Raw genomic sequence first — 16,092 nt, forward strand, 5'->3', positions numbered from 1 at the left:
TTCACTTCAAGGTAATGAGCATTTCATTCCAATAGTAACAAAACAGGCTTATTTATAGCGAGTTCACAGGAGGAGCAAACTAATGCTAACTGAAATTTATTTTGGCCTTTAATCAATCGATAAGTATAATCAAAAGATTATATAGTAAAGCAGTGATATTATAGATTTAAATTATTATATCATAAGCATGGAATTCAAAAAAAAAATATTAGTAAAAATAAATCCGAACAATATTTTATTCATATTCAGCTTTTGCAAAAAAAGTAAAAGAAAAGAATAAAATACTTTTTGGATATTAATCATGTGAGAGGAATTTAATACACGATTCCTTGTTGTTTAACCCCAATATTGACCGAACACATCTAATAAAATCAAATTTAATTCAAATTTAGTGAGAGAAATTCAGAATCTTACTTGAGGCACATGTGGAAAAAAGCACATCTGGAGAAATAAAAAACATTACAAAAAAAAAAAAGGAAAAGGAAAAAAAAGAAAGAAAAGAAAACAGAAGGGAAAAAAGTGAAAAAGAAAACCAAAAGGGGAAAAAATGAAAAAGAAAGGAAAAGACTTTTAGTGAAAAGGTTTTAAGGAAATTGTTAATTCTTTTAATTAAATCCATTGTCTATTGCCAATTTTCAAAAATAATTGAGTGGTTGACTTTTTCTGAATAGCTTTCGAATATCTTATTTTTATTCAAATGCAGTGAGAATAACTCGAATTTTAAGTTGTTCATATTATTATGCATGGATATTAGCTTTTTCAATATTAAAACCAGCATTCATTACTATGATTTGGTGATGGCAGTCATTGCAGTGATTTGGCAGGTTTGGGTTCCACTAATGGAATATTACTATTTTTAAATGCCACTAAATGTATAAAACGATCTATTTAGCAATATGCGAATTTACTTTTATGTATGATGAAATGTTTGCTAGACTCGAGAAAAATAGTACGAACAAACATTAAACTGATGAATCTTTCGTCAACTGTTAAGATGTTAAAAATTCTACAAATTGACTCTAATTTGAATAATTTTATATTTGATATAAATTTATAGTCATAACTTTAAAAAATTCAAACTTTATGCGATTGTACCAAGTTGCCGAATTTAGCCAAAATGTCTTTCGCTATTGCAATGGGTAGGAAAAAAAATGATAAACACGAAGTTACAGAAAATAAATTTTAGCGTATAAAAATATTTTTTGTTGATGTTATTTCGCAATCAAGATAAATTTGCTTTAAGCAACACAAAACAATTATTTCACTTTGAAATTAAACAACTCTGTAACTTAATGACCTGGTTGCATGCAAAATAGACTTGATAGTTTGAATACTTACGTAAATAACTCAGGATAATTGGATGTTTTAAGATAAAAGCCTCTGAATGTTCCATTAGGGGTTCTTTTAATTCCAGTCCATACAGGCTCACCAAGCGTTGATGCTATAAATCAATGTTTTGTGTCATTTCGAAATATTTTGATGAAAACATCTTATATTGCAGTATTTATTAGTGATATTATTTTTCATAAATATAATCTTGTTCAAAATATTACGCTAAATTCAGAACTGCGTATAATCAAGAAATACACATAAAGTTGTAAATACATATGCAAAATTTTATGCTTACAGAATTTTTTCCCCAGAAAAATTGCTGTAGGATTCAATGAGGCAATTTTTTAAATAAATCCATAGTTTTTTTAAATGAAATATAGACTTTTTACTAGGTGCTTCTGTTTAAGTTACTTTTTTTTCTTTTCTTCATTCAGATTATAAATAATGTTGCAAAAAAGTTTTAGAAATAATATATATATAAGTAACCAATCTAAAGTAAGAAATATTTTGGAAACGAAACGAAATAGTTTCGGAATCACAACTAAAAATTATTTCTTATTCAAACTAAAACCAAAAAAGGAACAGGAAAAACTTCATAGTATTTATTGTTATAGTATTTTTACTTATTAGTGGTTATTTTCTTCTAATTTGTTCTTTCTGTTAAAATGGTATATCTCTTAGGCATAGTTTCAGGGAATTTTCGGGAATTATTATTAGACTTTCTTGTCTGCATTCCCTCACAGAAAAAATCCCTTTTTTTGAATCCCTGCCTGAGGGTGACCCTTGAAAAAGTCTTCAGGCCAGATTCTTTTTTTAATATATATATATATATATATATATATATATATATATATATATATATATATATATATATATATATATATATATATATATATATATATATAATTTATACGTAATTTGGACAGTAATTTCTGCAAGTACCGATATATTGGAATTGAAATCTTGCGTGCCTTAAAATACATTTTGTCGAGATCCTTCATAGGTCATTCCTAACGTTTTCATAGGCATCATTTTTTTAATTATTTTATTTCTTTAAAATGGAAAATAAAAACAATCATTATTATTATCATGAATTTCATGATGACATATTATGCGTGTAATACCATTATACATTATTATTCTTTACAGTTCATTTAAATGCATTTTAGTCATATTTACAATTATTTCAAGTTAGTACTTTAACTAGTGTTCTGGCTTTAGTTTCATTTAAAATTTTAATGAATTGCACTTCATTTGTATATATTAATCATCATTATATAATGTTTAAAAAATAACAACAGTTAATATACTTATATTTTGTGAAGATGTTTTTTTTATCATACAAGTATTTTTTTTTTTTTTTTTTTTTTGTTATAAAAACAATTGGGCGTTTAAGGGGTTCTTTGAAACTCATCTGTTGTGGTATATTTCAATTTCATCTTTTTTCAAAGAGATTCATTTAATGTTAATGAAGAATGTTTTTGACGGAGCACCTTGACTCTGTGATCCTACATCTCTGATAACTAATAGTTATTTTATTTAGACTTAGTTAAAATGTTGCTTTAAGCCTGGATATTGTTGGTGCCTTTGAGAAATTCATTTAATTTATTTAAAATAGAATAATACAACTTTTCCCCAGTCTCTGATTTGATAAACATTTGCTTATATCTACGTTCCACAAGAAATAGTTAGAAACTATTTTGTGGCTGAAATAATTTACCATTTCTTCCTAGAACCGCAGGCACTGTGTTAATAAAGTCGTTGGTCGTTAAATATGAAAATTCCTTCCTGCATGCCTTGTCAGCATCAGCCCAACTCATCTTTTGTTTAAACATTTTCAAACAAATTTTTGAAGTCTCTTTTATGTCAGCATAGTATGTAGCATAAGTGGAGTGGCATTGGCATTTATCTAACAGATGATCACAATTTGGCATGAATGCATCTAAGGAAATTTAAAAAATAGGAACAATATTTCAAAACAAAGCAAAAATAGTTTTATAAATCAATATATGTAATAGTCACAATAATATAACATCATAGAGATAGAAAATTTGTCCCTCTATTTTAGGATGTTTCAATTCTTTCGTCGCACCATTTTTCAACTGCTTAATTTAGCCGCTATCAGAGCGGTCTCGAACAAAATTGAGGACTGGTCTAAACTTGACTTGCGAGGTACTAAAAAAATTTTTACAACAAAATAATATTTATCGCATTTTACTATTTATACCAGGAAAACCGAGCTTAGACATGCAATTTTTTTTATTGTAAAATTATGTTTTTTTTAGTGAAAATGTTTAGATACGTATCACATACTGATTACATATGAATATTTCTCAATATTACCTACATATGAACTGATCATTTAAATAAAAAAAAATGATGAATGCACTTAGTTTAACATGTTGTTCGAAACAATCTGCTATATTACAGTGGTAATTTCACAGTTTATCATTACTTATAATTTTGAACTAACACTCAGTTTTACCATAGGGAATTCGGATCCGAGATGCCGCTATATGACATTGTCAGCAAGAGAGGAGATAGAACAATAATTAGTTACTAAAAATGTTTTTTTTTGTATGTTTGTGTGTGAAATAGCGTTTTTTCGGGAGATACCTAAATATATAAACTTAAAAAGCAAAACCTTATCTAAATATAAAATTTTATGCAAATCGTTAGAGCCGTTTCCGAGATACACGTAATAAATTATATGCAAGATTTGCTCATTTAAAGATATAACATTACATTGCGCAATCTGATAATAAAGATTTATGAAAAAATCTTTATAATTCCATAAATCTTTAATAAAGATTAGATTTAAGATAAAGATTTAAGGATGCCTTTGGTGACCCTTTTCGTTCCTGTAATTAATGCTCACTAAATTTTTCAATTAGATAATTCATCTAAACTGTTCACTTGACAGTCTTTTCAACAAAATGTTTTTACGCTTCATGTTTTAATTATTATATAATTCATACTAATTACAATTCATACTATTATAAAAGCCTTGCACTGTTCTATTCATTATATTGCCTAAATCTAATTTTCTGTCAGCTCCCACAAAATTTTGCATTTGATGCTGAAATCAATTAATACAAAAACACTTTTACTGAACCAAACATTTTTTTTAAATCTGAGTATAGAAAAAGAATCGTTCAGTATTGAAGTCGTATGTGTACTATAGAATTCTTTTTTTTATGATTTATTCATTATTTCGAAGAATTAACCAACAAAAACTTATCGGATTCAGCATAAAACTTAGTTTCCATTTTTTATTTTCAAAATAATTTAAATGATGTCAGTAACAATATTTTATTTTGTTCCAATAAATGCACATTTGAAAAAGTTATGAACTAAATTTTATACATTCTTTTAATCCTAAGGAATTATATTAGTGGTATATTGTTGACACTCCAACTTTTAATGAAAAAAATGTTTCTGTTTTTTGCGACCAAATCTGAACAAGTTATAAATATCACTATTTTAGGACAATTAACAATTTTAAAATTTTAAACTAATCAGGGATTGGGGAAACTCCGGAGACTGAGTGGCATTTCTTCCATGAGAAGGTCAATGGCGAGGTTTAAATCTGCATGATTTTATAAGACAGTAATATTCAAATTTCATAACTCACACAGTTTTAGTCACAATAGAGTGGACCTTTCTTGTTATTTAAAATGTGAGTTCAAAAATATTTTACAAAATTTGACTTATACGATCGCGATTCTATGTAAAAGTTTAAAATTCTTAATTCGTTCATTTATTGACTCAAACTGCTTAAACCAGTATTATTTCCTTCATTTAGACCATTTTTCCTATTAGATGTATATGCAATAAAATTCATAAGCAATATGAACAAACTGAAATTTTTCATAGACATAATGATAATCTGCCTTTTGAGTTTTTACAAATTAAACTTAATTTCTATTATTTTCATTAAGTTATGAAATCTTATTTTCTTTATGTAAAATCTCATCCTCATTACAAAAATTCTGCTTTTACTGATTATTGCATTTCCACACAAAAAACGGGTAACAATTGATTAAAACAGACCATTGATGAATGAACTGATTATTCAATAATATCTTTGAAAGACTTAGAAAAGAATCATACTAAAGTTTGCTGAATATTTAAGGTGGGCTTACACTCGGCCAGTTATAAGATGGCCAGTAGACAGCGCATGCGTAGAAAGGCTGACAAATGCTTTTCGGTCCATGGCAAATACTTGTCCCAATGGAACAACAAGATACCGCTGTATTGTATTTTTTTCTCATTGCGCCATCACTGTTTGTAGAATTTGGTGGTGTTATTTTTTTTTTTTGTTGTTGTTGTTCGTATGGCACTTGTCATAGACAAACCCGCTGATGAAGTCAGCAATTTTAATCCGACAGAGCGTTTCTTGTTTCAATAGCGCCGTGTTGGTACAAGAATACGATTTAGCTACTCATGTATCGCAACAGTTTTTGCGGGACAGACTTCATTCACACGTTTCATTCTCTCAACCACAGATCGCAATTTAGACCTGAATCAGAGAATGATTACCTCTGATTCAGTACCCCTATTGGTATTGTCTCGACTTGGAGGACTTTGTGGCCACGACAGATTTATACTTGTACCAGCCACCACACACACGGGGTGTCTTCGACCGAACTCACAATCCAAGGGATGCAAATCAACGCGATTCTAACCAGGCTATCCCGGCCCCGCAGTTTTTTTGTGTTTTTTTTTTTTTTGGTAGAAAAAAATTGATCACTTAGCCTAGATTAATTCCGATATTTTTTGCTTTTTGTTCTTTCTGATGCAAGGTTTGTGTGTGTGTGTTTTCATTTTATTTGGCATTTTTTTTCTATCGTTTTCTATAGGTATATTGCCCTTTTATTTTATTTTAGTATGTCTCTTTGTGTGAATATCCATCATTTTAATACGATACACAGTGAAAAAGAAAAATTCAGAGTCGCCAAAACGGAAATTTATAGGCAAACATGGAATGCCTGAATCTATCTTATGAAATTGTTGCACACATAAATCAATCCCATTCTACGCATGCGCTACCTACTGGCCACCCTAAAACTGGCAAGTGCAAACCCAGCATTAAGTTTATTACAAAAATTACTGAATAAATTCAAAAATTTAAATTATTCAAAAATTGTTTTAGAGATATGATACATAATACTATAGAATATGATACATATAGATACTATAGAAATGCTCATGAAAGTTTCAATACTTCATTTGGAGAAATATATTTTAAAACTAAAGCATAATAAATATAGCATATAGCTTTTGAAGCGTTATGTTATAGCATTTTTGTTTTATTTAAAGAATCCTGTTTGTTAGTTACAGTTTTTATGTAACATTATAAAATTGAAATTCATATTTACAAAAAGAGGGAAAATATTCAGAAGGCAAAAAATTACAAAAGTTTTCAAGAAGAATAAAAAGTTAGGAGAATATGTTTTATTCGCATTCCATAAAAAAAAAGAAAGATTTAAATTATTTTTAAAAAATTCAAATTAAAGAAGAAGGAGGGGGATCGGAAGAAATTCATATTTTTCCTCACAGAGCCAAAAGATCGTATATTTAAAATCCAGTTAGGTTTAAATCCACTAGTAGTTATTTCTTCATATTGCCAAAGGATGCCATCGCCATTGTGAAAAGCAAAAAGGCGATTAAGATAAACATTGCAAAAGCTGTCATATTTAATGATTAACTGCTTAAGGCATTTAATGAATTATTAAGGCAATTAATGAAGTCATTGGTTTCTTTTCTGTTTTTTTTTATTCCATAGTTTGTGTTCGCACTTTTTACTATGTCATATACCTTAGTGGCCATCTTACTTTTCGACATGTGTGATTTTGGCGATATGGAGCACTTTTTGGCGACATCAAAGTATACCAAATAGCGAACATCAATGAAATGGAATTTTAAAATACGATTTTTTGGTGGAGGACTATATTATTATTTTTTCATGTAATGTTTTTCTAAGAAAAAAATCTGAATATTTTCTCATGATAAAAGAAAATTACCTGAATTCAAGCAAAAATAGTATATAAGAAATAGTAGAATTTCCCAACGATTTTTCTTTGAAGGCAGCATATTTTTCAAGAATCAGAAGTCACTGAAGAATAATGTCATTTACCTGAAACACATATTTGTGCTGATTTTTTTTTATATCTATATTTTACTTAGAAGCTAAGAGACTGTAAATTAGAATTTAAGAATTTTTTGTAAATGAGATTTCTCAACTGTTTCTTTCTTTCTTTCTTTCTTTTCTTTTTTTTTGGTAGACTTTTGGTATTAACTGGGTTTAAATGTTCAGTTCACGTGGAGTTTATCATAATCATAAATGATTTTACACAACTTGAGAATTGAATGAGAACTATTATTCAATGACATTTTCGGGAATTTGAGGGAAAAAATAATCTAATTACATACATTTATTCCTTATTTACAGATCCATTCATACGTACATTTTTAAGAATAGGATAGAAATCTAAATTAACAGTTCTGAAACGACATAAGAAATATGGCTGTTGTCATTCCATTAAAGAAAAAAAATACGAAAACAAACAATTTTACTTCAAATAATATAAATTCTTAACTCGATTTTTAATATTAAATTATTTTTTAATTTAACTTTTTTAATTTTAAATTAATTATTTCAATTTTAATATAGTTTTTAAAGCGTAGCGAAAAGGTTAATCTATCTATCGATTTAACATTTTTAAAATAATGAAATAAAATAAATTGATAAAAACAATCACTTCTCTCAATATTAATCAAACATTTTAATTGCGATTCTTTTTTTCCGAATGCGGCAGTCCAAGGGAAAAAAAATATTCTTTTTAAATAGACTATTAAAATCCATTTTATAAAAAACTTCTTAAATCAAATTAATCTTAAGAAAAAAAAATCTTACCATGGCTGGTTAACTCTCATATCTAAACTGTGGCTTTACATTCTGGTAGATTTATGTAATCTTTTTATGATGATCTGTTTGTCAATGAATCATCTCTTTTCCTTGGGTTTTTTTTTATTTCCTTTTGTCTTACAGTTTTACAGACTTGTTTCCTTTTCCGTGTTGGTACCTCACATCCGAAATTCTATGAGTTCTCAAAAGCAAAAAAGATTACCGCATTTATATGTGACATAAAAAGAACATTTTTATTGAAGCTTAAAACCGTTTCTTTAAATAATTTGAAATTAATTACAAAGTCAAGAAGAACTTAATTTTTAGTTACCTTATATGATTTTGTTTAATATTTTTACTATCCAATATAATAAGGAAAGGTATTGAAAACGTCAAAAAATTCGAATTCGAGCTTTCAACACATCTCAACATGTCAGTTTTACTGATTCCGAAAAGCACATTTTTAAAGATTATGTCTTTCTATTCGTCCGTCCGTATAATGTGTCCGCCCATAATGCATTATATTTAAGGAGTCCACTTATCATCGGGCAAGCTGGTAACCTGAGCAGTCCGACAATGACTGCATATGTCTTCTGAAATTACATCCGCATCGCTAGTGAGGTTAAATATTTCATCGGCGTTTTCATTCAATTTTTCATTCATATACTTTTATTTACTTTTTGGAATGTTCTATTATACTTCTAATCGTATATTGTTTTTATTCCATAAATATTGTTTAATTCGGTTAGTTAAATCTTTGCCTTTCAGTTAATGTGGTCACTCAAAAGTTTTTAAGGTCGATTTCCATCACCAGATGTCGTTGATCACAATTCGGTCACGACCAATTTTTACATATATATCTTGCTACCCTGTGTTCTTATGATAGAAATGAAATTACATTATACGCATGCACTTTGATGGTATTTTTTTTTTTATATTTCTTGTATTCATAAATACGTAGTAACAATGTCAGAACACATGTGTATTACGTAATTTGTAATCGTATAGGGATAATTTTGTTTACGCTTGGAAAAGATTTCTATTGCAACTGGCGCAAATATAATGTTAGTCGCAAAGGAAATAATATCCAGATGCTTGACAATAAACAGGAAGTTAAATCAATCTATAAAGAAAATAAAAAATAAACTTTCATTTTTATTGTGCACCATAAAAGGAAGGAGCCTGGATAACTCGGATAAATTATATCAGTAATTGTCTAAAATATAAAATATCATTAACAAAATCTTTTCTAAATCTATATAAGCTCAAAATACTTTGTCATGGTCTTTCCTATTTTGTTCCCCCCTCAGGGGCTCACCTACTATAGGTGGGTACAGGTGTCCCAACCCCGAGGTACCCAGGGATCTTTGCTCCCTTTCAGTTCGCTCTCCTCTACGCCTTCTGCTGTATCCTGTGTCTTTCCTTCCCTCGACGGCAAGCGAGGGAGCTCTCTATGAGAAGCTGTCGCCGCTCTGTTTGCTTCTTGCTTCTCATGGACAGCCCAAACCCCACGTGTTTGCCGTGCGTGGCAACCCATGAGAAAGACGGGTGGTGCACTGTGATCCCCTGTGCATCAATCGGCTGGTAGCTAGTCACCTTAGTGGCTAGTCTGCTAGGGATCAAGCGAAGGGGTTACTCCTTGGGCTTGGCGTTAAGGGTGGTCACTGTCCCCGGGGGTAACTCCGAGCGTATAGGTTCCGGCTAGCACTAGGGTAAGCGCCGAGGCTGGGAATGGCTAGAGCCGGTGGCTGCCTTCTCTTGTTGGGCTCCGTGGTGGGCGGTGCTGTCGGACCTGAATTTAAATCAATGTCGTATGGGTAAAACCAAACGGGCTCCCTTCGGTGGGCAACAAATTACTTCCAACACCTCAACAGCAACAAATTTTCCTACTTTTTTTGTAATTAAAAGATTATCGGACACTAATGAAACATTTCATTCTGTTTCTCCGTTTTTGGTGGAAAAGGCTATTACTAGTACTGTTGGTGAAGTCAAAAGCACTAAAAAGCTCAGATGCGGTGATTTACTGGTCGAAGTATGTTCTCGCAAGCAATCTCAACAAATTGTTAAAATGAAAGCACTTTCAAATATCCCTGTCACTGTTTCTCCCCATGCATCTCTGAATTCCTCTAAAGGAGTTATTTCCTGTGGGGAGCTGTTCAATGTTCCGATTGAAGAAATCACTAAAGAATTGCAAATACAGGGGGTGAGCCATGTACGGCGTATATCTATACGGAGAGATGGCCAGCATCTGAACACTAAGCATTTAATTTTGACGTTTACTTCCTCTAAATTACCAGATCACATAAAAGCCGGTTATATGCGCCTTGCTGTCAGACCTTATGTTCCCAATCCATTACGTTGTTTCAAGTGCCAACGCTTCGGGCATTCCAAATCTTCTTGCCGCGGGACTTTGACTTGTGCCCGTTGTGCAGAAGTCGGTCACGACAGTACTGATTGCATTTCTCAAGAGAAGTGTGTGAATTGCAAAGGGGAGCATACTTCTTTCTCTCGGAACTGTTTTGCCTGGAAGCAAGAAAAAGAAATCATTTCAACTAAAGTAAAAAACCAAATATCTTATCAAGAAGCCCGAAAATTAATAAAATCTAAAACTTCTACCGCTGGAAATGATTATGCTTCTGTCGTCAAAAAATTGTCTACCATATCGACCCAATGGGATCTAAATGATCTAAATTCTGGCATTAGTTTGAAACAGTCCGACTCTGCACAATCCAATCCAGTCCAATCAAATAATCTTCTAATACCTTCTCCACGCTCTGTTCCCCCAGTTTGTGAAGTCGTTTCTGCTTCACCTGATTTAACTGGTTTTAAACTTGTTACGCACACGAAAAAGGTGAAAAAGGCTTCTCCTGTTAAAACAAAACATGTTAACAAGGCTGAAAAAATTTCAAAATTTTATGTCGTATCGCCTCGTGAAAATCCCAAAATAGCTTCTTCACAAAATACTCCAAATGCTTCCAAAATTTTTTCTCAGCCAACTGGTCCTGAATGTGAAACTTATGTCCCATCCAGTGAAATGCCACAGGACCTTAATGATTTTAAAACAGTTACTTATAAGAAAAAGTATAAAGAACACAAGCAAAATTCTGAAAATGTATCCAGTTCTAAATTCTGGAAGACTTCACCTCGAGAAGTCTCCCAATCTATGCCAGTCGCTAATTTTAGCTCTTCGACCATTAAATCCAAATTATATGATAAAATGGATGAAGCCAACTCTGTGATTGAAACTATGTCCACAGATAAACCCAACCAAAACACTGATAGCGAAAAAGAATCTGATAATGCAATAATATATAATCCTCATGAAACAATTGATGAAACACCACCTGCTCCGGAATTTTCTACCGATTCCAGCACAGTGGACAAAACTGTTTTTAGACAAAGTCTTCAAAAAAGTATGGTTCAATGGGTTGACCCAAAAAAATTTTACAGTCAACCTTCAAATACACCTATTCATAAGAAATACATTAAAAAACATCGAATAAAAAGATTACAATGAATTTTTTTAAACTTGATTTTGTAATATATTGTATCTGTTTGAACGTTATGAGATTTGCATTTTCACGTTTTCATAAATATTTTAATCTTTTAACATTTTTGGAAAATTTTCCTTTCTTGGATATAATTTGTTTTAAGAATACTGATACTGTTCATTATTTGACTTTCATTTTATAACGAGAACTTGTAATTTTAAATTGTATGTATCAATTGTACTTATATTTTTTAATACCATATGTCTAGCACAATATAGTATTTATTTACCATACGCTTGGTGCAGTATAGCCAAACATGGCTCTTGCGCCAGAAAAATCCAATCAACCAACCAACCAACCAACCTATTTTGTTCCTTCTTATTCGTACACTACAAAGTTCTCATCAAGGTTTGGACCGAAAATATATAAAAATTGGACATTTTCTTTGAAATTGTGAATAAAAATCGTCCAGAAACTCAACAACGATTGCTTAGGTTAATTTATCTATAGCAAAATTCATGGGTGTAGAGTTATTTAAAAGAATGATATAATATATAAATTGTATAGTATGTACATAAAAAGTAAATAAGTAGATACTCTGTGCAAATGGGAAGAAGTAAAAGTTATAGATGCATTAAATAATACAAAGGAGTTGCCTTCAAATTATCTATCAAAATTAGAAAATAAGCATGACGGTAAAGTTAAAACTTAAATAAAGTTAGTTCATGTTACTTTCTTTTATTCAATGAGTTTACCAAGGAGAAGTCTCAAATCTTCCAATGTCTGTGACCTCATATTGTAAAAATCTGCTGCTGAAAATTACAATACATATTCTGTAATAGACGTAAAATTTGAATGTTGAATGATTTTACTTTTAATTCTGATATTTCCAATTAATATATATATATATATAGTTTCAGTAAGAATATTACTGTAAATAAAATCTAACCACTTTCGGTTCAATTTAATGTTCAAATTTTTTTTACATAAGATTACAAAAAAAAAAAAAAAAAGGCATCGTTTAATGAACAGAGTGTTCTAAAGCTTGTAAAGCTTCTAAAATACCATATGCTACATGTCAACCAAAATTTATGTTTTAAAATACTGTGTCAAGGAAGGCAGTAAAAGAAAGTGTTGTAAAAAAAATTGTAAATTTTATTGAACATTCTACAGAATCGTAACAACTGATCCTGATGAATCAGCCGATTTGCCAAAAGCAGCTAATATCAAATAAAAATATTAAAATAATTTAAAATTTTAAAAATATTTCTTCATTGATTGATTGATTGAAATGTGATTTTGGCAACAAAGGCCATTATCCCCTAATTCCAAAAGAGTCCATTCAAAAGTTGGTAAAAAATTTCAGAGCCTGGAGAAAAATCCAGAGATACCGCTTATTAGAAACAGCTTTTTGAATAAACGTTTTGAACGAAGAACAAGAATGAAGATCAGTATTAAGTTTTGCAAAAAGATTAAACCTATGATTTGCGTATTTGGAACAAAACAAGGTGATATGTTCAATATTATTTTCTAGATTACAAGCTTGGCAGTGAGGGTAATTGCGTAGTCCGAATCTATTCAATAGAGCGGGTTAAAAGTTTTGTAGTTATGATATCTTCTCTTCTATGTTGGAGCCATGGATTAAGGGAAAACACGAGATTGATATTTGCCATTTTGGAAGATGTAATTCGTTTTTTGTAGGGAGATTTCTTGATAATAAGAAATTAAATCTTCTGAAGCAATTCACTCTAGCAATGGGTGCGACGCCGTGACCATTTTTGAAAGAACATCCGCCTTTTCATTCCAATGAATCTATGAATGTCCTGGAGACCACACAAAACATATTCTCTGATTTAATTTTTTCCGTGCTTGAATTTTGCCAACTAATCTATGTATGACTTTTGGAGATTTAATTGTAAGGCATTTTAAAGCTTGAAGGACCGAATAGCTGTCTGTCAACAAAAGCAAATTTTTTTCATGTTACTGAAAATTCATCAAGAGCTTGACAAAGTGCAAAGGCTTCCGCTGTAAATATAGAATTGATAGGGTGAATTCTATAAACGAAGGATTGATTACACGAAATACCTGCGATAGAAGTGAAAGATTGCGATTTGGATGCATCCGTAGCGTTAATATAAAAATCTTGAAATTGTTTGCATAAGTTTCTTTAAAGAGATTCTTGATCATATAACTAGGAAAAGCTTTATTTTGAAAACTGAAGTCTGAAAGGTGAATTTCCCCAAAACTGTTTTGAGAGACAATGGGGTCTGGTAGGGAAAAGGGAAATAATATGATTTGTCGTAAAATTCAGGTTTTCAAATAGATTTTCAATTATAATTTCGTCTTTTTTAACGAATTTAATTCCAGGATTGGGATTATGATAATAAATAGATGAATCAGTGCCATTGGCTATTTGACTGAGAAAGAATTGCTCAGCCAATCTTTTAATTTTTTCTGATAGCATTTTCTGATCCGCGATTTTCATTAAAAAATATTTGGGGTCCATTTAGGCAGCCTAAGTGCTATTCTTAGAGCTATAGTTTGATTCGAATTGCAGGCTTTGTATTGGGATTCGGAGAATTTATTGGTAATAGAGCTCCTATAATAAAACAGACTTAAAATGCTATAATTGGTTAGGTTTACAAGGTCCGTTTTTCTGGTGCCGTAAGTTTTAGATGCTATGGATTTTAAAGCATTACTTTTTCTAAGTGCTTTAGCTCGTATATTTTTTAATATAATACAATTTTGGTTAAATTTTGGAAAAAATTATGCCAAGATATTTAATATGTTGTTTCCAAGGGAGAGGGAAACCAGCATATGTAATTCGAGGGGTCGATTGCAGTTTCTTTTTTGATAAGTCAGCAATAGAGCATTTCTCGAGAATGATTTTAAGTTTCCAATAATTACACCATTTCTAGGCATTTTCCATTGTATTCTGCAGATTCTTTGAAATGTAATCCAGAGATATATGAGCACAAAAGATAAAAATGTCATCAGCAAAAATTGAGCATTCCACACCAACATCGAAAATTTCAAAGTAATCCGTAAGAAAAATTATAAAGAGTATGGGTGATACAACACTATGTTGAGGCAAACCTTTCTGAAAAGTTTTTCTCTTGGAAAGAGAATTTCTCCAACGAACTTGAAAAGTTCTGTTTTGTAGAAAGTTGCGTATAACCTTTGAAATGTTGTATTTGATACCCAGCTGAAGACACTTCAGAATAAAATCATCAATATAAACCGAGTCATATGCACTTTTAAGATCTAAACTAATTCCGATAAAGTATTTCTTTAGATTGTGGGCTTCTGTAATGGCTGTGTAGATTTTATATACAATAATCCGATTGTCCCTGGGGAGAAGGAAACCATTCGCAAAATGAAGAAATTTGCGCATTATAAATGATGAGTAATACGCTGAATCAAAATTCTTTCAAAAGTTTTTGAGAAAACATAGGTGAAGGCTATTGGTCTATAAGAAGTGATTTTTGTTTTGTCCTTATTAGGTTTGGAAATTGGGACAATGATTGAATGTTTCCATTCCTCCGGAATAAAAGATGTTGTAAGAACTTCTTGAAAGATGGATGTGATATTTATTAAATCTGTTATGCTAAGATTTCTAAACCAATTTGCTGTAATACCATCAGCACAGGTATGGAATTCCGTGCTTTTTTTTTATAGCGTATCTGATTTCCTGTAGGTGAATAGGGCTATTAAGACAAGAAATGTAGTCTTCGCTATAATCGAGTGGAATTGGCTCATGTCCGAAACTACTTTCAACAAAAAACAGCAAAAAGATTGCTGGAGATGGATTTACGATAAAACGATTGTTATACTGAATGAGATTTGAAATATTCAATTCTTGGTTTGAATAATTGTAAAACTTATTGAGCATCGAGTAAAACATTCTAGAATTTGTGAAAATGTTGCAAATTTTGTCCCAATAATTCCGACTAGCCTTTTTGATACGAAAACGAAGTCTTACTGCATATTTTTTGTGCTTTATCCAGTCTGGTTCTGAAACGAAAGAAAGGGCTCTTTTTTTGAAACAGAATCTTCAATTTTTGAAATCTATGACAAGATAGGTTCCACCAGGGAGGATAATTATTAGTCGGCAATGGTAATAATTTTGTGTATTCTCTTATAGCTTCCGAAATCCTGCGTGTCAATACATTTAGATTAGTTTTTGTAGTCAATACTTTTGCCGATTGCTCCATAGTTCCGATTCCAAATTATTGTTCTTATATACCTTTCATTAGGTTCTAAACTTGACCATGTAATTATGACCAGGCAATGATCACTTTCAAAGGACTAATCCGAAACAAAACAATTAACATCTTGAAAGATAAATGCAGAGCAGAT

At 30.8% G+C, this 16,092-nt stretch overlaps 1 protein-coding gene across 1 annotated transcript in view; it reads right to left on the reverse strand.

The window, feature by feature from the left end:
* The window catches only part of LOC129973432 (uncharacterized), a 70,222-nt gene extending 61,933 nt beyond the window's left edge, over positions 1-8,289 (reverse strand). Inside the window, exons 1-4 of the mRNA XM_056087499.1 lie at positions 8,252-8,289; positions 7,359-7,471; positions 3,053-3,274; positions 1,339-1,441 (exon numbers count right to left, since the gene is read on the reverse strand). Coding sequence (XP_055943474.1) covers positions 1,339-1,441; positions 3,053-3,274; positions 7,359-7,428 — 395 coding nt within the window. The 5' untranslated portion in view covers positions 7,429-7,471; positions 8,252-8,289. The remainder of the gene's footprint in view (positions 1-1,338; positions 1,442-3,052; positions 3,275-7,358; positions 7,472-8,251) is intronic.
* Positions 8,290-16,092: the final 7,803 nt, after the last annotated feature.

Source organism: Argiope bruennichi, chromosome 1 (assembly GCF_947563725.1).
Source record: "Argiope bruennichi chromosome 1, qqArgBrue1.1, whole genome shotgun sequence".
Taxonomy (NCBI): domain Eukaryota; kingdom Metazoa; phylum Arthropoda; class Arachnida; order Araneae; family Araneidae; genus Argiope; species Argiope bruennichi.